Source organism: Oncorhynchus clarkii, chromosome 15 (genome assembly GCF_045791955.1).
Source record: "Oncorhynchus clarkii lewisi isolate Uvic-CL-2024 chromosome 15, UVic_Ocla_1.0, whole genome shotgun sequence".
Taxonomy (NCBI): domain Eukaryota; kingdom Metazoa; phylum Chordata; class Actinopteri; order Salmoniformes; family Salmonidae; genus Oncorhynchus; species Oncorhynchus clarkii.
Window position 1 is genome coordinate 39,240,812 of NC_092161.1, and position 26,346 is coordinate 39,267,157.

The window sequence follows — 26,346 nt, forward strand, 5'->3', positions numbered from 1 at the left end:
GGATGGACATCTGTGGATTAGGCACGTGAGGGGTTGAGGTCAGGTCAGATCCACTTAAGGGAGAAATTATGGTTTATTACCCTATTACTTCGTCTTCCTGTCGAACCATAATAAATGTAAGGATTGGAGAGAAGGAGGAGTGCCTAAAATTGGAGTGTATACAGTGGGGCAAAAAAGTATTTAGTCAGCCACCAATTGTGCAAGTTATCCCACTTAAAAAGATGAGAGGCCTGTAATTTTCATCATAGGTACACTTCAACTATGACAGACAAAATTAGAAGAAAAAAATCTAGAAAATCACATTATAGGATTTTTTATGAATTTATAAGCAAATTATGGTGGAAAATAAGTATTTGGTCACCTACAAACAAGCAAGATTTCTGGCTCTCACAGACCTGTGACTCCTTCTTTAAGAGGCTCCTCTGTCCTCCACTCGTTACCTGTATTAATGGCACCTGTTTGAACTTGTTATCAGTATAAAAGACACCTGTCCAAAGTACGTTCATCTCTAGGAGACAGAACGCGTCTCCTTTCTGAGCGGTATGACGGCTGCGTTGTCCCATGGTGTTTATACTTGCGTACTATTGTTTGTACAGATGGACATTGTACCTTCAGGTGTTTTGATGTTGCTCCCACGGATGAACCAGACTTGTGGAGGTCTACAATTTTTTTTCTGACATCTTGGCTGATTTCTTTTGATTTTCCAATGATGTGAAGCAAAGAGGCACTGAGTTTGAAGGTAGTCCTTGAAATACATCCACAGGTACACCTCCAATTGACTCAAATGATGTCAATTAGCCTATCAGAAGTTTCTATAGCCATTACATCATTTTGGGGGATTTTCCAAGCTGTTTAAAGGCACAGTCAACTTAGTGTATGTAAACTTCTGACCCACTGGGATTGTGATACAGTGAAATAATCTGTCTGTAAACAATTGTTGGAAAAATTACTTATGTCATGCACAAAGTAGAACTACTTGCCAAAACTATAGTTTGTTAACAAGGAATTTGTAGAGTGGTTGAAAAACAAGTTTTAATGACTCCAAGCTAAGTGTATGTAAACTTCCGACTTCAACTGTAGAAAGGGAATCTTCCCAGCACTCTTAGATGATTCTCAACTTCTGAGCCTCTGATCCCGATGTAGAAATACTCCTTTTTTTACCTCTTTTCCATATATCATTGTTTCAGTCCTTCTCATTTGTCTTTACCCATGATTTCATTTAATTCTGTCTCTGTTTCTCTTCTGTTGTTTTTTTTCCTGTTCTGAAATGTCTGTCCCACTCTCTCTACCCATAGCAAGACAATCCTATATACAAGAGCCCTATTAATAAGTTCCAGAATCCAATCTATGGACGTAAAGCTGCGGTTCTATAAGTTTGTATTTCCTTTCTCTCTCGTCTGTTTTCATGCATGGGTTTCCTGTTTTGTTTTATTTGTGTGTTTCTTTGTGTTTTGTCAACGTACTGTAAACTGTCACTATTTTATCAATCTCAATATTTCTGGCTTTCCTTTGGTCACTCTTTGGGCCAAGTAAGTCAGTTGAGGAAATTGTACAGAAAGATTCACATGATGGTATATTAAAGCCAACAATAAACCCATATACTGTAAACTGTCCCCTTTGTTAACAGTTTGACTGTTAGAGGTAAGTACTGTAACAGGTCATCACATATAAGCCTATATAAGCCTATTACACTTCAGTTTAACCGCAGTATGTACGTTGTGTCATATTTGAAAGCTATGATTGAAATGGCATGTTGTGTCTGAGACGTTTGTTGATATTTCTTCTAACCGTGTTACCTGTTAGAAGTGTTACCAAGATATCCATATGATGCCATGATCTTTACAAAGAATGCTTGATAATGATTTGATATTCTAAATGGGCTCGGATTTTGCTGTGGGTTTTTTTTCCTCATAAATTGCAACTTTTGTATTATGACTGACATGTTACATATATAATGACTGTAAATTACAATTCTAACATTTTCTTCTTGTTTCTCTTGTGCCTTCCAGGGAGAAAATCCCATCTACAAGAGTGCTGTTACGACGGTGGTCAACCCCAAATATGAAGGCAAATGATGGAGTTTCAGGTCTCCCAGAACAACACTGTATGCAAATCTAGTTCTAGGGCATGAGAGGTATACGGTCTTGGTAATTTCTTCTTCTTGTCGCTTCAGTATTATAACGTTACATTTGGCCACTACATTTGGTCTTCTTACTAACAGTTTATTTTCTATGCAATCATTGTCTTTTAAAATGTACAGTTAGTTGTTAAGTGTATATACTTTAAGGTGCTTTTTTTTATTTCTTGAAGAATTGGTTAGAAATAAGGTTTTTGCCACAGGACTGGTATGGGCCACGGGTTGTGCCTTTCAGAGACCATACCCATATGGGCACAGAGAGTACTCTCTTTCTGTTCATGGACTTGTTATTATTGTGCCATTGAGTGTCAAACAGCACCTGAGACTAAAGCATACCAATATTTTGCATTGTGGCTGTGAAGTATTTTTTTCAACCATAGGGTACATATGTAGTAAACATTGATTTTGCCTTGCGATAGACTAGCATCCTGTTCAGGGTGTGTACTTGTATATCAACCTGCCTCACACTACAGAAACAGGAGATGGGCTCCTGTCATATGGGCCATTCTGGCTCAGACAGGGCTATATCCTTATTAATTTGTGGATAAAAGAGACATCCATCAAGAATGATTGCAAGAATCTGGATTCATCATTAGGGGTAGTTTTTAAAGATCACATAAATTCTAACATAGTCATCAGGTAACATGTGCATCCCAAATGGCACCCAATTCCGTTTATAGCGTGCTACTTTTGACCAACACCCTATAGGCCCCCTGGTCAAAAGTAGTGCACTACATGGGGAACAAGGTGCTATATTTGGGACGCATTACATGTAATGTGTGAAGATGTGCTAAGAACTAATACATGGAAAGCATTGATGTTTAGATGTCAAAGGTTATTGCACTATTGATGAGAACAGGTTTTGCCTTGCAAAATGACTGAAAAAAAAAACAATGATTTCATAGAACTGTCATAAACAGGCTATTTTAAAAGGATTGAAAACCACTTGTATTAATGGGATAAAGAAATGTATAAATCACTTAATTACATAATCAATTGACATGCATTTGTGACAAAATTAGAAATGTCATTTATTTTTTGTATAATTTAGTTTTATTCTAAAAGATTTCAGTATTCAACCTCAGGTCCTTTTCTGTACTCATTACTAGCAAAGCCAAATATCTGCCTTCTTTGCAAAGCCTTATTCCATGTGTTTCATGTTGATCAATGTTAAACAAATTGTAAACTTTGTTCTGAAGACATACTGATTGATACAAGTTAGCTTGTTTTAATCTGTTGTTTCCCCCTTTTGAAATCATTGGGCTGGGGTAACCCCTCATTTGCAGTGCTTGTGTAAAATCAGTATTAAGTGAAAGGCCTCTTGGAATTGTTTTAAAATACAACAACTCCTCAATACCATATCTTGTTTTTAAAGTGCCTTTTATTTCAATATTATTTTCACTTTTCCCAATGCTGTTTCTGAATTTATTTATTAAAAAGTACCTAAATGACATGGAATGCTTATTTTATTTTAGCTTTGCTACATTGGTTCTAGAAAGAGGAGGCATGGTTTGATCAAAGATACTTGTAACTCGCTCCTTCCACTCTGTGGTTTTATTTTAAACAAATACATCACATTTTGCCTGTTAATCAACTATATTGTTATGAAAATCAGTTTGATACTTAAGCAAAGTTAGATGTGTAACTTTGAAAAGAAGAGAACTCGCTCAACATTATACCGGAAATCTACCAAGGGAAACCGGAAGTACGAGAAGTGTTGGTTGTCTTATCATTCAGCTCCCCGGCTGACAACACTTCTCGGTTGTATTTTACAGCTACCCGTTGAATTGAAACTATACATAGGATAGGAAGATGGAAAACGACGTTTTGACAACACTGAAAATATTAATAATTGGAGAAAGTGGCGTTGGGAAGTCCAGGTAAGAAGGCTACAGTAACCAACTGACGTTAGCTCTACAACAACTTCACTGAGCTAACTGTTAGTCGGGACGATTAGTTAGGAGCTATTGTTGTCTCGTTTAAAAATATGCCCAATAATTAAACTTCAATATTTTGTCAGTTAAGCAGAGGTTATCAACAAAGCAAAAACGAATGTATATTAGGGGACCACAGCGAACAGGCTAATGTAACACACTTGTTTGCTATCCCACATCAGTTAGCTAACAACGTTTGCTAGCATGGCTGCGTGGAACGTTTGTGTTTAAGTGGAGAACAACTAGGGTGGCTGTAATTACATATTTTCACACAGTTTGACAAAGCAAATGTATTGATCTACCTTCAGTAGTCACATCAGTAAGTGATTTCACTTATTAGGAAAAGTGTCCTCGAAGTGATAAACCCTGCCTCATATGACAGCAGAGTTGAACTATAGTTATGTGTCCTGAGTGAGAGTGATAATATACTCAACAGATAATATAATGTTAATGGATGCTATGTTGGCAACATATGTTCCAAGAAAAAAAAGTAGTAGAATGTGGTTATTATGCAATGGTTGGTGCCAACATGTACCAAGCTGTGTGTATCTCTGGCTCTTAGACTGCTAGAAATAATGATGTTATGTCTGAGTAATGTTAGTTCTTGAAAACTCTCCCTACAGCTCTCAGCCATTAGCTTCGCCCACGACTGCCTCATGTGAACTACAATCCCGATATTGTTTTTTTTTATGTTTAGAACCCTCATTAATCATAGCTTGCGATATGGCTCAGGAGAAAGAATCCTTAAAAATTAAAAAGATACTTACTGTAGCAGTTTTGCACAGATACATACATCTCTGGGTGCCTCCATCCACTGAAACTACACTTCCCACACAGGTGTTAAGAGCACGCAAGATAGCTAATTAGCATAGGTGGTCTCCTCGTCTTTCATCTATTTTCCATAAACAAGCACTGTAACATGGAGATATGGCCATGTGGGACCAAAATGGTGTGTATCAATTTAACCCCTTTTCATCTTGCTAGAATGAAAGATGAGGGTCTTAACAAAACTCTAACATTTAACATGCTCACCAGACCGCACTCGCTTGTTGATTTTGTCCACCCACATCAGATGCGATCAGGACACGCAGGTTGAAATATCAAAACAAACTCTGAACCAAATATATTTATTTGGGGACAGGTCGAAAAGCATGAAACATGTATGGCAATTTGTCCAGGGATATAAACATTGGGTTGTTATTTTACCTGAAATGCACAAGGTCCTCTACTCCGACAATTAATCCACAGATAAAAGGATAAACTGAGTTTGTTTCTAGTAATCCCTCCTCCTTCAGGCTTCTTCTTTGGACTTTATATGGAGGTTGGCAACCCACTTTAAGGTGCACTACCAACTGGACTGGGGTGTGGACCTCAGTTAATTTTTCAATCACCCACATGGGTATATGCTCCTAAAAAACAATGTGGAGATGGCACGTGTCCTATGCTTTATTACTACAGCATGGGGACTACTGCACACAGTAGTCAGATGCCATTTTCATTCAATGCCTTTGGTCCAGACCAGACAGCCTTAATTTTCTCGAAATAATCAAGTAAATGAGTTTAATTAAAGAAATGACCCAATGGTAGAGTGAAACTAAATATTCCTTCCACCTGACTGGTGAGGGAGGGTTTACTGCCTATCAGACAATTAAATTCTATGATTTCAGTAAACAGTCCTCTTCTTTTTTGTAAAATAATGTTTAGTTAAGTATACTCTTAAAAAGTCAATGCCATCTCTTGATGAGGATACAGTAAGTCTAACTATTGGTATGAGCAATGTAGGCCAAGGCTAGTGTTTCAACTGTCTGTTTTGGGTATCTTCCTCAAACTTGTATTTTTAACTTGTTTGAATTTAATAGACTCCATGCTCATATCTGCCATTGTGTGTGTATATATATATATATATATATATATATATATATATATATATATATATATATATATATATAATATATATATATATTAATTTAATATATATATCTCATTCTATATTTTCCCCACTCTGCCTAGGTCTTCAAATCATTAGAAATATCCCTAGCAGAGAAGAGGTTTCATTCTACCAGACAAATTGGCATGTTGCACTGCTATTGTGCTGTTATTTAGGCTAACCGCATTGCTACTGAGGTATCAGGCTACTGAGACATAAAACAATGATCAGTCATTGCTCTGACATTCTACCTGATGAAGCAATTTGTTATGAATATGGATGAAGGAAGTTAGAGTATGGTTGAATAAGAATATTTGAGCATTAGGCTATTACCTGTGTTTGGGTTGACTGGAAATAAGAAGGATTAGCTACATCATTAGCACTGTGATTCAGTTCCTAGCACTTGATTAGTGACTCACAACTGAACACTGACCCTCTGACCATGCAGCAAGTAATGATGTAATCTGATGTCTGGTTGTTGTTGTGTTGAATATGTAGGCCTTTGTTCTCATGTCCAATCATTTTGCAATAAATAGACCTGTGGGGGGGGGGACTCCAAGTAGCTCCCCAGGGCAGGGCTGATTTTCATTTAGCGATATCTAGGCAAATTGGAAACCAAACACAGACTCTGTACAATACCAGTAAAAGTTCCCTTGGCTATTTGACTTTGTGGAGTTTGCCCTAATTTCAAATGTGTTATGTAGGCCTACTCTAAAAACTCTGTATAAGGGTTGACTCGCATATTAAATTAAATGTTTTCTACTTATCGGCCATAGAAGAGACATTGTAAGGTTTCATCAAGTTCCCTGTTAATGTCTTTTGTTTCTTTTTTTGCAGTCTTCTCTTGAGATTCACAGATGACACATTTGACCCGGAATTAGCAGCAACAATAGGTAAGTCATTTCTTACTGTACGAAGAAAAAATTAGTTGGGTTGCCTAAAAGTTAAATAAAAAATGTATAACTTGTACTCACTAACTAGTATTCTGAACCAAAAGCATAGATAATATCACAACTATTTGAAATGTAATACTCTCTAAATTCAATAAAATGTATTTGATACAACCCGGTCTACAGTGAATGAGTAATTCATCTGGTGGTGAAATACATGGTTTGGGAAAAGGATAATTCTTTCTTTCCTTCACGTATCTGGAAATTATATCAGAATAGCAAACAATTAGACTCTTCAAAGACACCCCGATTATTATTTTCAGGTAGCCTTGAGAGAGTTAACAGCCAGGAGTGACTTAATGGAAGAAGTGCAAGGCAGGCAAAAAATTCATAGCGCTATTGATTACTACTGGGATGGGGTGACATGAAAACCAACGTTTTTTTTTTTTTTAGCTTTTTTTAAACTATAATGTGATTTCTCTGAAGTTATTCTGACTGCACAATGTAGTCTTTGTTGAAACAACCATACATGCCTGTGGATTCCCAGAGAGGTAAGCATGCCTCACTCCTATTTTACTTGGCCAACTTGATATATTTGCCAAAACAGATGTCCCCATAGTAGTCTAGCTACGGAACTCCCCACATTGACACAAGTCCCTTGTGATTTGTTGCTGAAAACCACTCAATTCCTGCTTATTCCTTCCTCTCTTTTTATAAAGCAGGGGTGTCAAACTAATTTCATGGAGAGCCTAGTGTCTGCAGGTTTTTGTTTTTCCTTTCAATTAAGCCCTAGACAACCAGGTATGGGAGTTCCTTGCTAATTCATCAATCAAGTACAAGGGAGGAGTGAAAACCCGCAGAGACACTGCTGTCCGTAGTATGAGTTTGACAGCTGTGGTATAAAGCAACGAGGTTGTTCCATGTCATTTCATCAAGCATGACACCTACCATCTGATTGTTCTGAAATCACTTCTGTAGTTTAGATAAGTTTAGCATTCCTGCAACATTACTTTGATGAAATATAATTTGATCTCTGAGAAATGTAGCTAATTGATTGCACCCAAATTGGCCATTTTTAAAGAGGATTCATATAATATCCAATAAATATACTACCTAACATCTGATTTGGACCAAGAGTTAGACATGAGGAACCCAAATACATTTTCAAAAGCCACCAATGATCTCCCCACACCAATCCCACCCCAACAACAAGTATATGGTATCAGTTCTCTATGTCTGACAAGTAGTATGGAGCTTCGGCTCACAGTATTGTTGCTTCCTCCTATGTAATGTATAACCAGTGAATTTGGTGATGTTTTTTTCCCCTGTTCAGAGAAATGAGTCATTGAAGATGAAAGGTTTTTCTCTCAGCCTATGGCATTACCAGTTTCTGACCACTAGATGGTGCTGTTCTGGGATGATTTTTTAACAACCCCCCCAACGTTAAAGGGATAGTTCATCCAAATAAAAAAAGGACATTGGTTTCTGTAAGGAAGGTATGACAGTAATCCATGCTTTGGTTTTGTTTTACGCTGTTTCAAATGCAAATCATCCTAAACTATCTAAAAATGTATCTAAAAAAATCTAAAAAAATCAGGTGGTTTAATTTGCCCCCCCCCCCAAGTTTTTGAGAGAAAAAATACACTGCTCAAAAAAAATGAAGGAAACACTCAAATAACACATCCTAGATCTGAATGAATGTAATATTCTTATTAAATACTTTTTTCTTTACATAGTTGAATGTGCTGACAACAAAATCACACACACAAATTGTCAATGGAAATCAAATTTATCAACCCATGGAGGTCTGGATTTGGAGTCACACTCAAAATTACAGTGGAAAACCACACTAAAGGCTGATCCAACTTTGATGTAATGTCCTTAAAACAAGTCAAAATGAGGCTCAGTAGTGTGTGTGGCCTCCACGTGCCTGTATGACCTCCCTACAATGCCTGGGCATGCTCCTGATGAGATGGCGGATGGTCTCCTGCGCGATCTCCTCCCAGACCTGGACTAAAGCATCCGCCAACTCCTGGACAGTCTGTGGTGCAACGTGGCGTTGGTGGATGGAGCGAGACATGATGTCCCAGATGGGCTCAGTTGGATTCAGGTCTGGGGAACGGGCGGGCCAGTCCATAGCATCAATGCCTTCCTCTTGCAGGAACTGCTGACACACTCTAGCCACATGAGGTCTAGCATTGTCTTGCATTAGGAGGAACCCAGGGCCAACCGCACCAGCATATTGTCTCACAAGGGGTCTGAGGATCTCATCTCGGTACCTAATGGCAGTCAGGCTACCTCTGGCGAGCACATGGAGGTGTGCGGCCCCCCAAAGAAATGCCACCCCACACATTGACTGACCCACCGCCAAACCGGTCATGCTGGAGGATGTTGCAGGCAGCAGAACGTTCTACACTGCGTCTCCAGACTCTGTCACGTCTTTCACATGTGCTCAGTGTGAACCTGCTTTCATCTGTGAAGAGCACAGGGCGCCAGTGGCGGATTTGCCAATCTTGGTGTTCTCTGGCAAATGCCAACCGTCCTGCACGGTGTTGGGCTGTAAGCACAACCCCCACCTGTGGACGTCGGGCCCTCATACCACCCTCATGGAGTCTGTTTCTGACCGTTTGAGCAGACACATGCTGTGGCAGTGCTCCTCCTGCTCCTCCTTGCACAAAGGCGGAGGTAGTGGTCCTGCTGCTGGGTTGTTGCCCTCCTACGGCCTCCTCCACGTCTCCTGATGTACTGGCCTGTCTCCTGGTAGCGTCTCCATGCTCTGGACACTACGCTGACAGACACAGCAAACCTTCTTGCCACATCTCGCATTGATGTGTCATCCTGGATGAGCTGCACTACCTGAGCCACTTGTGTGGGTTGTAGACTCCGTCTCATGCTACCACTAGAGTGAAAGCACCGCCAGCATTCAAAAGTGCCCAAAACATCAGCCAGGAAGCATAGGAACTGAGAAGTGGTCTGTGGTCACCACCTGCCGAACCACTCCTTTATTGGGGGTGTCTTGCTAATTGCCTATAATTTCCACCTGTTGTCTATTCCATTTGCACAACAGCATGTGAAATGTATTGTTAATCAGTGTTTCTTCCTAAGTGGACAGTTTGATTTCACAGAAGTGTGATTGACTTGGAGTTACATTATGTTGTTTAAGTGTTCCCTTTATTTTTTTGAGCAGTGTATATAAAATAAAAACACCAATTATTATGTAAAAACACCAGTTATTTTAATTTTGGAAATCTGTTCCCAAGTATTCCGTCGAATAATAGAGAGACGCGTGATCGTATACAAATGTAAGGTTTGAAATTATCATATTTTTGTCAATTATTATTATATCTTTGTGATTCTTGCTGTGAAATTGCAGTCTATAATGGATTTGTAATTATGTTCCGGCCCCCCGGAACATATATGAATTCTATCAATTAAAATTGACAATTTGAGTGCAATCAATTAGCTTAATTTCTCAGATCAAAATAATGTTGCAGGAATGCTAATCTTATCTAACAAAATTAACCATTTCAGAACAATCAGAGATGATGGTTCACTATAAACTTTTATTGGCATAAACATTCCGAGGTCTCTGTAGACATCTTATTTGAGAGTTGCTCTAATTTTGTAGCAGCGTGTTAAATAAATCTGTATTGGAACATATGGTTTGTATTGCCCATTTGACATTAAATAGAGCCAACCAAATACAACTACCTCCCTATTATTCAACAACTACTATGGTGATGAGAAATTCAGATGAATATCTCATAAAGAGCCTAAAAGCAGAACCTCAGACACTTTATCTGTAATCTATTAACCTGGGGAAAATACTTGGCACTGCTACTGACTTGGTGCCTTTGGCGGCTGTTCACTATGTTTAGGGCCCTATAAAATCTGCATTGCATACACAATCCAGACATTAAAATGGAATTCAACCATATAAAAAAATGTATTGAACTTACTTAAATCAACTAAATCTATTAGAATTGATTAGAAATGCATTAATTTGTCATGAGACAAGAACAAAATACATCAGTGACTTTCTGTAACTGCACAGGAATGCCCCTATCTGTGTATGTGTGCGGTGCTAATAATATCCTTCTGGTAGAGATGGAAAGGCTTTCCCATTAACCTTCTCAATTGGAATGTTAACTTCAAAGTAGCCAATGCCTACCTGTCAGAATGATGATATGATTATTTGCATTTGTTTTTCAAACCAATTACATGATCGCTACAGAAACATTGTCGCATCCCAGAGTTTCCTCTTTACTGTTGACGCTGAGACTGGTGTTTTGTGGGTACTATATAATGAAGCTGCCAGTTGAGGACTTGAGGCCTCTGTTTCTCAAACTAGCCATTCTAAAGTACTTGTCCTCTTGCTCAGTTGTGCACCGGGGCCTCGCACTCCTCTTTCTGTTCTGGTTAGAGCCAGTTTGCGCTGTTCTGTGAAGGGAGTAGTACTATGGGCAATACCTCCAGCCAAACGCTTCATGCCATGTGCGCTGCAAGAAGCCATAGAAGAGATTTACTCATCGAGTTGTACGAGATCTTCAGTTTCTTGGCAATTTCTCGCATTTCTCAGAACAAGAATAGACTGACGAGTTTCAGAAGAAAGTTCCCTGTTTCTGGCCATTTGAGCCTGTAATCGAACCCACAAATGCTGATGCTCCAGATACTCAACTAGTCTAAAGAGGGACCGTTTTATTGCTTCTTTAATCAGAACAACAGTTTTCAGCTGTGCTAACATAATTGCGAAAGGGTTTTCTAATGATCAATTAGCCTTTTTAAAATGATAAACTTGGATTAGCTAACACAGCGTGCCATTGGAACACAGGAGTGATAGTTTCTTGATAATGGGCCTATGTAGATCTTCCATAAAAAAATCAGTTTCCAGCTAAAATGGTTATTTAGAACATTAGCAATGTCTAAACTATATTTCTGATACATTTGATGTTATTTTAATGGACAAAAATGTGCTTTTCTTCAAAAACAAGTACATTTCTAAGTGTGTGTGTGTGTGTGTATATTAAAATATATATCCTTTTATTATTTTAACCCTCCCCTAATTGGAGTAAACTAATGGACAACAACACTTCCATCTACTTCCAGCTTATACACTACATACATTTTACTCACACGGTATATTTTACAATATGCTGTGTGAGTAAAATGTATATAGTATGGTGAGTCAATTGTGGGTTGATGATATATCAATCAAATACTGCATCATGGCACTTGGTGAACTGTTGTAGTGTGTGCTAAACACCACGGCCTGTAGGCCGGCAGGACTGTTTAGTGTAAATTGTCAATTGCTACGCGACTGGCGACAAAGTGGAGCGACCCTGCTGGGCTCAGAGAAGAATGAATGGCTATGATTGACAACCTCCTGGGTCGTGGGGTGTAGGAAAATGGGAGGCTGATGTCCTTAACCCCCCTCTGTTTTGGATCTTGTCTGGGGCCTGGTCCAGACAGAAACAACTCCATCCCGGTGATATGTTTTTCTTGATAAATCTTTCAGTGTGTGCTAAAACTATGGGCAATACCTCCAGCCAAACGCTTCATGCCATGTGCGCTGAAAGAAGCCATAGAAGAGATTTACTCATCGAGTGTGACGAGCACAGCGCTGTTATTTTATGTAAATGTATTTCTCGTGCCGAACGGAGGGGATTTTCAAGAATGAATCATTACACATCTGAGCGATGTCACGTGGAGTTTTTTTGTTGTATTGAAAGCTGCTGTATTTGTTTGGTCTTTGCATATTAAACCACATATTCCCTGTGTAGTTTTAAATCAGGACTCGCATCATAATTTAAGTGCACAAGGCTGAAACCCTGTCTTGACTAGTGGAAGGGTTAGTTTGAGTTCAGACACATATTGTGTGGTATGTAGGCCTATGAATGTTTTTGACCATTCATTTGAAATGAATCACATAATATCATCCTTCTTCTTGATTCATATTCTTGGCGTATATGACTTGTGTGATGAATCATCTGTGAAATTTTGTGTGTGTTCATGCAGGTGTTGATTTCAAAGTGAAGACCATTTCAGTGGATGGGAACAAGGCAAAGTTGGCAATATGGGTATGTATTCTTCTGAACTTAGAAATTCAGACTGGTAAGGAGCTGGTTTGGGATGCACATTCAATTGTATTGTTGTTGACAGTTCTACCTCCTAGGTATGTGTGTTTTTTTAAAGGTTTAGTTTAAAATATTATCACATTGCTGAATTCTCATTCCTTCCCCTTAAAATGTTGTTCACTAAATGTCCACAAGATAGCGATCATGTACAGCATTCTGAGCGCCAACCATCAATGATAAATGGCAGTCAAATGTATCTTTATGCTTTAGTCCTGGTCCTGCATCACTTGTTATGCTTCTGTCCTAGTCACACCACCATATCTTCCTCCCCATGTGTCCAGAGCATGATAGCTGAGAGTGTTGTGTTTTGATGTGCCCAGAGCTGTTATGGTCCAGACTCCAGAGCTGTAATGGTTGTCCTTTGCAGGACACAGCTGGCCAGGAGCGTTTCCGAACCCTGACGCCTAGTTACTACCGGGGCGCTCAGGGAGTCATCCTGGGTGAGCAGACACCTTCATAATTCAGACGCTTTAGACGCAGTCAGCCACTGTTGGTCCGGACAGCCGCCATAAAGACAGTGATGGATTTTCATCCTGTCCTCTTCCTTGCTCTCTGGAACAGACTTTACTACTCTTAACGCTAAAGCAGACATCCTCCGAAGCACACAATGTGTGGAGGCTATGACATAGTGGTTAACACCACGGGTGAAGTAGAGCTCCCATTCGAAATGAAAGTAGGTATCTTTTTCCTCATCCTGGAGTTGCACAATTCCCAGGTTTTCCAGAAATCATGTTTGAAAATTCCCTGTATCAGGAGGGCAAGTTAGCAGGAAATCTAGGAATCCTCCAACCAGGATTTCTGAAAAACTTGAATTTGGTAAAGTTACTGGGATTTTGCAACCCTACCTCATAATTTTAGTACCTATTAAGACCAGGACCAGTGTTGTAACTCACTATGTTGATACACAGGTCAGGTTGTTACGGTCATGAAATTATGGGAATGGTAATTGGATGACAGTAATTGGCCAGCCTGTCTTCAGTCAGCTGTTCGTTCCCCAACAGTTATGGCGGTGCCAGCCCTAAGCTTAGGCCTATTCAATTATGTAAAACATACAGATTCTGGTGTTTTTATATGTCGGGTTATTGTGGAACAGTTTGAAAGGTCAAGTGGCCCCCCTCAGTGACAGTATGTCCTGCAGCCTTCTGGTGACAGAAGAAATAAAATGTTTCTGACCGAGCATCTCGTCTCTTATCTCTCCCTCAGTGTATGACGTAACACGACGGGATACTTTCACCAAGCTGGACAACTGGCTCAATGAGCTGGAGACGTACTGTACAAGGAATGACCTCGTCAAGATGCTGGTCGGGAACAAAATTGATAAGGTGAGTCTGTTTGTGTGTGTGTATAAATACAGTGCCTTGCCGAAGTATTCACCCCCCTTGGCGTTTTTCCTATTTTGTTGCATTACAACACATTTGGATTTCATGTAATGGACATAAAAAAATAGTTCAAATTGGTGAAATATTATTATTATTATTATTATTATTATTATTATTTTTTTAAATGGTTCTTGCATATGTAGTCACCCACTTGCTATGAAGCCCCTAAATAAGATCTGGTACAACCAATTACCTTCAGAAGTCGCATAATGTATTAAATAAAGTTCACCTGTGTGCAATCTAATGTCACATGATCTGTTACATGATCTCAATGTATATATATACACCTGTTCTGAAAGGCACTAGAGTCTGCAACCACACTTGGCAAGTGGCACCATGAAGATCAAGGAGCTCTCCAAACAGGTCAGGGACAAAGTTGTGGAGAAGTACAGATCAGGGTTGGATTATTAAAAAAATATCCAAAACTTTGAACATCCCACGGAACACCATTAAATCCGTTATTAAAAAAATTAAAGAATGTAGCACTACAACAAACCTGCCAAGAGAGGGACGCCCACAAAAACTCACGGACTAGGCAAGGAGGGCATTAATCAGAGAGGCATTAAAAAAAGACGAAAGAAAACCCTGAAGGAACTGCAAAGCTCCACATCGGAGTATCTGCCCATAGGACCACTTTAAGCCGTACACTCCACAGAGCTGGGCTTTACGGAAGAGTGGCTAGAAAAAAAGCCATTGCTTAAAGAAGAAAATAAGGAAACACGTTCGGTGTTCACCAAAAGGCATGTGGGAGACTCCCCAGACATATGGAAGAAGGTACTCTGGTCAGATGAGACTCAAATTTAGCTTTTTGGCCATCAAGGAAAACGCTATGTCTGGCACAAACCCAACACCCACACCTCTCATCACCCCGAGAACAACATCCCCACAGTGAAGCATGGTGGTGGCAGCATCATGCTGTGGGGATGTTTTTCATCGGCAGGGACTGGGAAACTGGTCAGAATTGAAGGAATGATGGATGGCGCTAAATACAGGGAGATTCTTGAGGGAAACCTGTTTCAGTGTTCCAGAATTTGAGACTGGAGGTTCACCTTCCAGCAGGACAATGACCCTAAGCATACAGCTCAAGCAACACTTGAGTGGTTTAAGGGGAAACATTTAAATGTCTTGGAATGGCCTAGTCAAAACCCAGCCCTCAATTGAGAATATGTGGTATGACTTAAAGATTGCTGTACACCATCCAACTTGAAGGAGCTGGAACAGTTTTGCCTTGAAGAATGGGCAAAAATCCCAGTGGCTAGATGTGCCAAGTTTATAGAGACGTATCCCAAGAGATTTGCAGCTGTAATTGCTGCAAAAAGTGGCTCTACAAAGTATTGTCTATAGGGGGTGAATAGTTATGCACGCTCAAGTTTTCATTTTTTTTGTCTTATTTCTTGTTTGTTTCACGAAAAAATATTTAGCATCTTCAAAGTGGTAGGCATGTTGTGTAAATCAAATGATCCAAACCCCCCCCAAAAATAAATTTTAATTACAGGTTGTAAAGGCAACAAAATAGGACAAATGCCAAGGGGGGTGAATACTTTCGTGTGTGTGTAGGTGTGGATTTACACTTCATAGAAGGAAATCAGTCAATTTAAATAAATAAATTAGGCCCTCATCTATGGATTTCACATGACTGGGCAGGCCGTGGGTCGGCCTGCGAGGGCATAGGCCCACTCACTGGGGAGCCAGGCCGAGCCAATCAAAATGAGGTTTTCCACACAAAAGGGCTTTATTACAGACATAAATATTCCTCAACACCCCGGGCTCGGATACACGTACAATTTTCTAAAACTACATTGGATTTGGTTTATGGTAGAGAAATTAACATTAAATTCTCTGGCCGTACCTCTGTTGGACATTACTGCAGTCAGCATGCCAATTGCACACTCCCTCAACTTGAGACATCTGTGCCATTTTGTTGTGTGGCAAAACTGCACATTTTAGTGGCCTTTTGTTGTCCCCAGCACAAGGTGCACCTGTGTTATGATCATGCTGTTTAATCAATTTAGATTATCTTGGCAAAGGAGAAAAGCTCACTAACAGGGATGTAAATTAATTTGTCTACAGAATTTGAGCGAAATAAGCTTTTTGTGCATATGGAACATTTCTGGAAGCTTTTATTTCAGCTCATGAAAAATAGTAACAACACATTACATGCATTTTATATTTTTGTTAAGTATAGAGTTTGTCAGATCAGAGTGGTCTGGAATCAGGGAGAAATGTGTTAGTTTATAATTTACAGGTAACAAGGGATTCCGTCCTGAGAATGACAACACATACTTTATTGCATACATTATACAATTTGTGGAATGCTTTCTATTTACGTATGAGGGTAACACTTTACATGAAGTTTTTATTTTATACCTGTGTAGTAATCCAGTAAATACTACAATAACAACTAGGGATGCACAATATATCGGTGAACTTATCGGAATCGGCCAATATTAGCTAAAAATGTCAATCGGTATTAGCCCGATGTTAAAAGCCGATGTCAATGCTACCGTGCATACCTATATAACGTTGGTGGCGTAATGATGCCACGTAAAATGTTGTGCTACACGTGCAACACAATATTCTTAACCTAGCACCAGAATGTCTGCTGTGTGGATCGAGCAGTCATTTGAAACATTAAGAACATTTCAGCGAGACCACTCATAGGTGAAATCCACTAAAGCCAAGATAATGGAATTCCTTGCCCTTGACAATCAACTGTTATCTGTCGTGGGTAATGTTGGCTTCCGCTGACTGGTCAAGCACCAGTACACACTACCATGTGTGCTATTTTTCAGATGTTGCCCTACCGGAGTTACACAGTAATAGCGTCACTGTTATAAGCTTCACGACATACATACTATGGAACACCGTTTGGGTCTTTGCATGTCAAAAAAGATACAGTAGCACTGTCAAAGCTGTACAAAAAAAGTCTGCAAACACCGGCCAGAAACGATGTGTTTACAATACCGCGTTGGTAATAAAGCATCATTTGTTTGACCGCAACTTCTTGGGCAGCTAGCTTTAGCTTAGTACATAGCTAGCACCAATACAACCAGCCTGAAAACAATGACCAGTAGAAACTGCAGTCATTTTCATTATTCTTAGCAATGATTTAGGAATCCTTGTGACTAAGTATTAGCTAGGTTGCCACTTGTTGTTCTCCTATTGAAATTGAACTTCAGTTCATGAAAATAAATAGCTAGCCAGCTACTTAGCCCAAAGCTAAGGTTATAAACAGCCAGCTAGCTTCATCTGGCTAGTGAGGCTTGACCGGACTGGTTTATGTGTTGTGAAGCTAGCCACAAGGATTAGGCCCAATAGTGGATTTCTTTAAAAAAAAAAATTTACTAATGCTACTGAAAAAAAAATATATATATTTTTATGACCAGCACTGTTGGTGCAACTTTACCAGCATTATAGCATATGTATCAATGAATCGTTGTGCCATATGAAATACAAATGTACCATTGTTGAATTTATTTCACCTTTATTTAACTAGGTAAGTCTGTTAAGAACAAATTCTTATTTACAATGACAGCCCAAATGACACTGGGCGAATTGTGCGTCGTCCTATGGGACTCCCAATCACGAGACGGATGTGATACAGCCTGGATTCAAACCAGGGACTGTAGTGATGCCTCTTGCACTGAGATGCAGTGCCTTAGACTGCTGCATCCATGTGTGTTAACTATTTAACTGTACTAGAATGCTTAGAAGGCCGCAAAAAAAACATTTATATTGGTATCGTTTTTTTTTTCCTCAAAAATGTCATATCGGTGCATCACTAATACTACATGGGTATGTTACCAATTTGAGCTGGAATGTATTGTTAGTAATATTACCTCCCCCATCCAGTTGTGTCCCATTTAAACTGAACTGAGCGAAGAGGTCTTAGTGTGTATGTCCTCATCATATTTAAACACAGCCCGAGCCCATGTGGCCCACAGCAGTGTTTTTAAAAATGTTCTCTCTGGGTTTAGTTCCATAAGTCTGTGTTCTTTTAAACATATAATTACATTGAAATGTATCCTGCTGCCTCTGTTGTATTCATGTCATGCTCATCTTCCACCATTATATGTCCTTGGTTGTTGTTGTTGTTGTTGTTGACCCTGTAGTAATAACTTGAGTAGACATAATTTACAGTACTGTGTAGTACTAGCCTTTGTCTGTGGGACTGACTGGACTACTATGTTTCCTGTATTTCCAGCCCAGTCATATTCCCCATAGCTGACAGGTATGCCGGACAGACCTCATAAAAGATGACTATTCTTTGTTTTAGGAAAACCGCGAACTAGACAGGAACGAAGGCCTGAAGTTTGCAAGAAAACATTCCATGCTGTTTATAGGTAAGCCAGGAGCTGAGAAGATTCCCCTCTCGAACTGACCCGGGGCATGAGTTATCGTAGACCGTTATGCAGGGGAATCTGCTTTTTGGATATCTCATACTTGGATTGAAATGTTTGCCTAGTTCTATTTTTAACTCTTTTTTTTTTTTTTTTTGTCCTCTGTCTAACATTTTTTCACATTGATTCATGGCCAAACCCTCTGCTCTTGTGGTTAAATTTTCAGGATTTATTTGAATAAAGCAATTTAATGACTTTTGAAATTAGTGTACATTTACCATGCTTTTGCCTAGATTTAGTATCACATATTTTAGATCATTTTCATATGATAACCACACACGCTATGTGTTATAGAGCAGTGAGACCAACATTGGAATAAATAATGAATCAGTACAGAGATACCTTCTACCAATCCGGAGATACGGCTGTTTAAGAAACAATAATGTTGACCACTTTCCCAACAAGTAAGACAAACTAGTGTATGAACTATTTGTTCATGTCTTTGCTATTCCATTCAGCAATCAGAACAGAAATAACTTCTACCAATCAAGAGTTTATGGCTATTTGAGTAACCGCAATCTTAAAATATTTTATTTTATTTTAGCTAAAATAACTTCCTGATGTTGAAATTATCCAATGATGGCACAGGGGAGCACATTCTAATTAAGCAATAAGACTCTGTGCTCTGTCATGAATATAGTCACGGGTAAATGGAGTTGTTGGGCCCTATGCACAGGGGAGGCACACAAAGAATCTTCAGGAAAATGACACATTCTGGTTTCAGTATATTTTCAGCGTCTTGCGTTGCAGCTGTGGAGTTCAGTAGCTAGAGATGAAGAAGCAGCCAGTCACTGTCGGTGTCCTTTCTTCCTCCTCTCACACTCTCTTTTTCTATCTCTGTCTCGTGTGGGCCAGAGGCCAGTGCGAAGACGCGAGATGGGGTGCAGTGTGCGTTTGAGGAGCTGGTTGAGAAGATCATCCAGACGCCGGGACTGTGGGAGAGTGAGACGCAGGGCCGAGGAGTCCAGCTGGGCAGGCAGGACCAGCCTGCAGGGGGTAGCTGTGGGGGCTACTGCTCCTTGGTGTAGACAACACATACTCGCATACATATACTAAAATCACATACACACACACACTTGAAAGACGCCCTACCAAACACTAATGGCTGATGTACTTTGAAGAGGACTATGAAGGCTGTGGTATTAAGACTATTTCCCCCATCAGCCCCTGAGGTGTGGTGTGAAGCAGGGCTGCTCCTGACCAGCACCCTAAGCTTCCTGGCTGTGATCATTCATAGGGACATTGCTGTTTGCACACTTCCTGGTATCATGGCTATAATGCTTTTTATAAGTCGTCTTCCCTGTCTTTTTTTCTGTCTGTCTTTGTCCACTGACCGGAATTGAGAAAATTAATGAGTGTATGACTTGGTAATGAATAGTGAGGAAAAAACACAATACCATCAATAGCACATGGGGGTATTATGCTTATTTAGCAAGGATTTTTTTTTAATGATTACCTGTTCTATTTCACGTTTTTTTTTTTACAAATGTTCTTTGCCCTCCCCTCTTTGTAGATTCCTCCTATTTTCTCTCCCTTAGCACTTTGTTCCTCTTAGCAAGGCAAGCACAACCAGTGTGGGTTGGCTACAGAGCTGATTCTCTGGTGTATCTGCCCTGTGTGATCATGCAACCTTTGTCATCCTCCAGTGCTAACAGCTCTGTGTTTTATAGTCTTATCAGCCCAAGTCGTCTTGTATTCCCTTTCACCACTCAGTCCCACATAATGAGTCTCTCTTTTGTCCACAAACCTATTTTGTTCAAAAGTAATAGTTACGAAGTTTCTGGAATGAAGTTTTACTACTTTTATTGACTTGGACTTAACTTTCAGCGTGTTTTTGAAGGGTTTATAAATCAAACATATTGGCAGGCACCGGGGGGTGGCTTTCCATTGTGTGTGTAATGAAAAAGGAACTAAACGAACGAACGCTGCTGTTTTGTTTCTAGTTGTTCTAATAGCCTGTTTGGTCACAGCCCATCTGCCACTCACACAGATGATAATCAATGCTATAGCCTAGCTTCAGCTTTTCATAATTCATCCCTATGTGGAGTGGGGAAAAAAATACAAAAGGAAAGGTGTTTTATATTAAAGAATACAATGAGTCATATGGGTGTTTCCATTGAAATCTGAAATTAAAAAGGCTTAAACCCTGTACAAATGTTTTTTTGCAGAGTTCTCTTTCTCCATTTATACTGTTCAATCCAACTCCAAACAAAATAAATTTTTCAGCATTTTGATTAATTTCTATATTTCCTATTATAATTTCCCCATTGTGCCACGCAGGATGATATGGGGGGAAAATATAGGCCCAGTTAATTGGTGAACTGTTGGAGTGATGGAAATGTTATGATTATTCTAATTCTATAATTGAAATATAGTGGGCAGCACCTTGAATACATTGTTTGACATGACGAATGAATAAATCATAGGAATTATTAACAGGCTAGGAACCCAAGTGTTGGTCAGTGTTTCCAGGTGACCCTAATTAAATGTTACATTACATGTTTTCTAACTTAATATAGCTAGCTAGCCAACATATTCATGCTTCGCCTATTCTTCTCTGATAAGATACCGTTAGCAACTTACACAAATTATTTTAGCAACACCTTGCTAAGGAAAGACAAACTACTAGGTAGTAGTTTGCAGACAGTAAGATACACAAACTAATAGTGTATAGAACGCTTGTGGAAAGCAGCATGTCAAGCAACTGCTCTCTTAAGTGATGGGGCTTGGCTTAGTGTGGTTAGCGGCATGCAGCAGGTGGAGAGACAACTCAAGTAAAAAATAGAGTAAACTATAAAAATTATGTGACCCGGAGTTAACAAACCAAACATAGAAATACCATTATAGAAGGTAAAGTAAAAACTCAAACTGGTAAGTGCATCAATACCGGTATTAAGTCAAATACGGTATACCGCCCAGCCCTGCTTGAGGGCCAGAATGTGTTTGGGAAATGTAGTTTTAGGTGGCCATACCTATGACCTATATTTGTGGCAGGAGTGACACAGATGCCTTTACAGTGTATCTAATCAGAATATCATTATTTCTCATCCTTAATTGCATGAGAATTCTTGTTTTATTCATGTTTAGTCTGGGAATGACTTGCAGAGACATTTGGTTTGTGTCCCAAATGGCTCCCTATTGCCTGTATAGTGCATTACTTTTGACCAGGCTGGTCACTCCTATTTCGGACACAATCTTGGACTTTATGAACCACACTTACACAACACCAGTTAGATTTACCTGCATCCAGAACCTTCCAAACAGGTTTATAGAGTATACTACATTGGGATATTATATTGTCTATTTGTCCTGAACTAATGTCTGCTTTATGATTGAATCAGACTAACTCTTGAACTCTGTTTTGTTTTTTTGCTTATGTGACAGCATATAAACACATTGTAAATGAATATTTAGGAATTCTATCAAAAATAATTCCTGTATGGATTGTACAATTTTTTATGTATCCATATTACAATTATAAAACCACACTATGTATTATGTGAATAAAATGCTTTTTAAAGGATTCTGAAGTAAATGCTTATTCCTGCCCGAGCTAAGGAGCCTTTGCCTATTGTAAAACAAAGCGCCAGATCCTATTAACTTAATATAAATCTTCACACAGTAATTGTACTTTACCTCATCCAAGAAGTCTTTGTGGAAAACGACCTAGACTACTTACCATGTTGGACTTGGAAATGTCATAGTTTGGTGAGAGGAAGTTTTTTTTATTTTCTTTTTTTTTCAGAATTTGAATTCCTCCGTTTTATAGATACGGAATGGAGACGTAGATACGTAGACGTGTGTTTGTTTCAAAAACAGTCCAATGACTCTTCCGTTGGCTCCCAGGCCTGTGATGTATCTAAATCATCTTTTGGGCAGAGGTTCATGAAACAGCACTATGGCAATAACTCTTTTACCCTGGTGCGGTGGGTTTGACTGGGATGTGCATCATTCCTGTGTGATTATGAAAGGGCTGGCAGAGCTGACCGCTACCCGCTAACCTCCGTTCTCCTCACCGCTCAGCAAAGGCAGTTAGTCTCAAAATATGTCTCAGTCAAACACCAACACAGACCTACGACATAACGGAATGTCTGTAGCATCAACAGAGACCTAGCCCGTACATAATGTAGCATTCATCTTATTCTCAACCTAAATATCTACTTTATTCCACAGAATAAAGGTTGCCAAGGCAGGCACTGCTAACTTCCAAATAGAAGGCACATTTGTCCCAGAGGGTGCTCACCCACCACTAACCTCAAAACCCAGACCTGAGTTCAAATAGTATCCGTTTCCAAAAACGCAAACCCTGTCCATCTTGCACTCTCCAGGCAGACCTCAATCAATTACGCAAAGTATTTAAAAAAACAATATAAAACATATTTGAGCACTATTAAATAAGAAAGGGTCTAAACCATCTGACCCAGATATTTTGGGGGGTCAAGTTTAAGGAGCTCCTTTAGCACTTTGGACTCAGTGACCGCCTGCAGGGAGAAACTTTGTAGCGGGCAGGGGAAAAGGAGGGAGGAGCGTCGGGGCTAGTCGCATTAGAAGGGGTGGGAGTTGAGATGTTGGATGGGCAAGGAGACATGGCTGAGTCAAATAGGAATCCTGACCTAATGAAGTGCTGATTTAAAAAGCTCAGCCATGTGCTACTTCTTAGTAACAACTACATCATCAACATTAAGAGACATGAGTGTTTATTCTCCAGGTCTTTTACCGTTTTCCAGAACGTCTTGGGGTTAGAGCCACAGAGGTAGAACTGCTCCTTAAAGTAACTAACTTTGGCCTTCCCGGATAGCCTGAGTGCACTTATTTCTCTTTTGCCTGAAGTAGAGCCAGTCAGCCTGAGTATGCGAGCCTTTCGCCAAATGGAATTGTTGAGGTGGAGTATCTCTGCCAGATCACAGTCGAACCAGCAGCTGAACCTGTTTTTAATTCTCATTTTCTTTATGGGGTTGTGTTTGTTAACAATACCTCTGAAAATATCAAAAAACAAGGTCCAAGCATCTTCAACCGAGGGGATCAAGCTGATTCTATACCAATTTACAGAGGCCAGGTCATGAAGGAAGGCTTGCTCATTAAAAAATCAGGACAGGTAATTTCACTGAGCAGCCATATGAACACAGGCTGTAAAACAGTGATCATTAAGGTCATTAACTAAAACATCAGACTGATACCTATCAGGATTATTTGTGAGGATAACATCAAGGAGAGTTGATGTAACATCAAGGAGAGTTGGTTGGTGTTTTGGAGTCATACCTTGTGGGATTGGTAATAATCTGAGAAAGATTTAGGGAGTTCCATTGCTTTAGGACTTTTTCAGGTGATTTAAGCATTTCACAGTTTAGGTCACCTAGCAGGACAAATTCAGACTCGGTGTAAGGGGCCAGGAGAAAGCTTAGGGCATTTATAGGGTACAGGTCGGTGCTGATGGTGGACAATAACACCCAGCAACAGTCAACAAAGAACTATTTGAAAGTTTAATGATTAAAACTAGAAAATCTAATTGTTTGGGGACAGACTTGGTGGAGACAACCAAGCACTGAAGGTGTTCCTTGGTAAAGATTGCCCCTCCACCACCTTTGGAAGATCTGTCTTGCCGAAAAAGATTATAACCCGAAAGGTTAACATCAGTGTTCAAAACACTCTTTCTTAACCTCTTCTCAGTAATGACCAACGAATCTGTATTGGAGCTGTGAACCCACACTTTCAATTGAACAATTTTAGGTAAAAAGCTTCTAGTGTTAACATGCAGAAAACCCAGGCTTTTACAAGAGCAGATATCAGAGCACATCAGAATTGGCGCTAGCAACAGTAGATGGGCCAGGATGTACATGCACATTTCCAGATATCATCAGTAGTAATACAAGCAGGGCACGACAGAGGACAGGGAGAGCTCTGCAATGTTGATTTATGACATTTGAATGTGTATTAGATGGCAACAAGATCATATTGGACAGTAATTTCATCAGGTAACATGAATATAAAGCCGGCGAGAGATGGTTAGAATTGGATGAGAGGCCCTGTAGTCCCGAGTGTGGGAAGAAACAGTCTGTCCCACGGTTTGGTAAACAAGCAAGTTCATAGTCAACAAAGCATGCAGGAGTCATGAGGCAAATTACATAAAGCACAATAAAAAAAATACAACTTGGGGCTAGCCATTGTAAGTTCAGAGTCACTCCCCCCTCATTTGGGCTAATGGGTTAACCAAGAGAAGGAACAGAGTGTTGTTTGTGAAAGTGATACGGGAGCACTTGGGTGTCGGCACTGTATTGGGTCTTCACTAATAAGCTACGCTTTCCAATACTATTGTGCCGACTTGATTCAAACCGTACTGTGCTGGATCTGATTCCCTGATTCACATTGTCCTTTTCAGCACAATTCCAGCAGGTATGTTGGATGCGTAAGCAGGCCAGAGTAGTACGGCTCGGCTGGGCTCAGCTCAGTAGTGTGAAAAGGGTAGGCTATAAGGCACCTGTGCATCTGCAGACTGATCAAGTGTTTACGTTCTGAAGTGAGGTAGAGGAAAATGACCTTCCATCCAGGTTCCTTTATCCTCTGAAGTCAGTAAGTTCAAGCTCGAGCTTAAGAAAAGCTACCCGGCACTCTCCTCTCTTAGGTTACCCTGGTTAAGTCCCAAACGGCACCCTATGTCTTATATAGTGCACTTCTTTTGACCAGAGCCCTATGGGTCATGGTCAAAATAAGTGCACTATAAAGGAAACAGGGTGCCATTTGGGACGCACCCACTCTCTGTACCAGAAGCCTCTGAGGTAATACAACCAACAGCCCCAGAACTTATGAGACTGTCAATGCAGGTGGAAACACACTAATTATGTTAAATCTCCTGTTTAGATTCTTGTAGTCGCTTTACACTCTGTCTCCTGGTATTTCATCAGAAGCTTCTTGTTTCACTATTTGACTGGTCCCTCTGTCTGAGATGTACAGCCCTCATTTTTGTGCTTTTTTTGTTATTGTTGCTATTTTAACGGTTATTACAGTGACGCGGTCATTTTGCTGACTAATAACCGTCATCCAAAATTCCATGACCGTCACAGCCCTAACTGTAAGACTATGAGGTATTTTTATGAATAGAGATTTTGTTTGCACAATGGTACGACTTACAGGGTTAGAGTAGAGTAGGGTCCACTGAAATTAGAGTCTGTCCTCAACTGAGAGATGTGGCCACATCCTCTGCGGGACTAGGTCTACAAGATCACCTTTCAATCAGGCTGGTGCAGCCCATTAGTTAATTATCCCTGACCTTGGGTGAGTAGGAAACCTCTACACATGTTTGGTGCAAACCTTTAGCCTATGTCCATTTGACTTGTAATTCAGTTGTAATTGATTTTCCTCAGGATTTGAAACTATGTCAATCTAATTTATACCTAAATGATTGTATTGTAACCTATACTTGTTATTTTGGAAACATCGACTTCTATGTAAAGGCCCCTAAAGAAAGCAAGGGAGAGGGAGTCCAGTGACAACTCACCCATACAGCGGAAGCTCCTTTCTCTACGGGAGAGTCTTTCATCCTGGCCTCGG

The 26,346-nt window shown here is 39.8% G+C and overlaps 2 protein-coding genes across 3 annotated transcripts in view; both read left to right on the top strand.

The window, feature by feature from the left end:
• Positions 1–3,590, top strand: part of LOC139367245 (integrin beta-1-like) — a 42,556-nt gene extending 38,966 nt beyond the window's left edge. Inside the window, exons 16-17 of one of the 2 annotated variants that reach the window (XM_071105489.1) lie at positions 1,296–1,373; positions 2,010–3,590. In XM_071105489.1, coding sequence (XP_070961590.1) covers positions 1,296–1,373 — 78 coding nt within the window. In that variant the 3' untranslated portion in view covers positions 2,010–3,590. The remainder of the gene's footprint in view (positions 1–1,295; positions 1,374–2,009) is intronic. The other variant, XM_071105490.1, reaches the window with a different exon arrangement.
• Positions 3,591–3,825: 235 nt separating this feature from the next.
• Positions 3,826–22,324, top strand: LOC139367246 (ras-related protein Rab-18-like). The gene is made up of 7 exons (XM_071105492.1): positions 3,826–4,017; positions 6,836–6,891; positions 12,904–12,965; positions 13,390–13,462; positions 14,226–14,344; positions 18,678–18,744; positions 19,657–22,324. The coding sequence occupies exons 1-7, from the start codon at positions 3,950–3,952 to the stop codon at positions 19,827–19,829; spliced, it is 618 nt and encodes a 205-aa protein (XP_070961593.1). The 5' UTR covers positions 3,826–3,949; the 3' UTR covers positions 19,830–22,324.
• Positions 22,325–26,346: the final 4,022 nt, after the last annotated feature.

What these genes read in the sequence shown, in the direction of transcription:
- LOC139367246 (XM_071105492.1), top strand. Translation starts at nt 3,950, where the DNA reads ATGGAAAACGACGTTTTGACAACACTGAAAATATTAATAATTGGAGAA. An exon ending in AGTGGCGTTGGGAAGTCCAG is followed by an intron (nt 4,018 to 6,835) that starts GTAAGAAGGCTA and finishes CTTTTTTTGCAG; the next exon opens with TCTTCTCTTGAGATTCACAG. An exon ending in GGAATTAGCAGCAACAATAG is followed by an intron (nt 6,892 to 12,903) that starts GTAAGTCATTTC and finishes GTGTTCATGCAG; the next exon opens with GTGTTGATTTCAAAGTGAAG.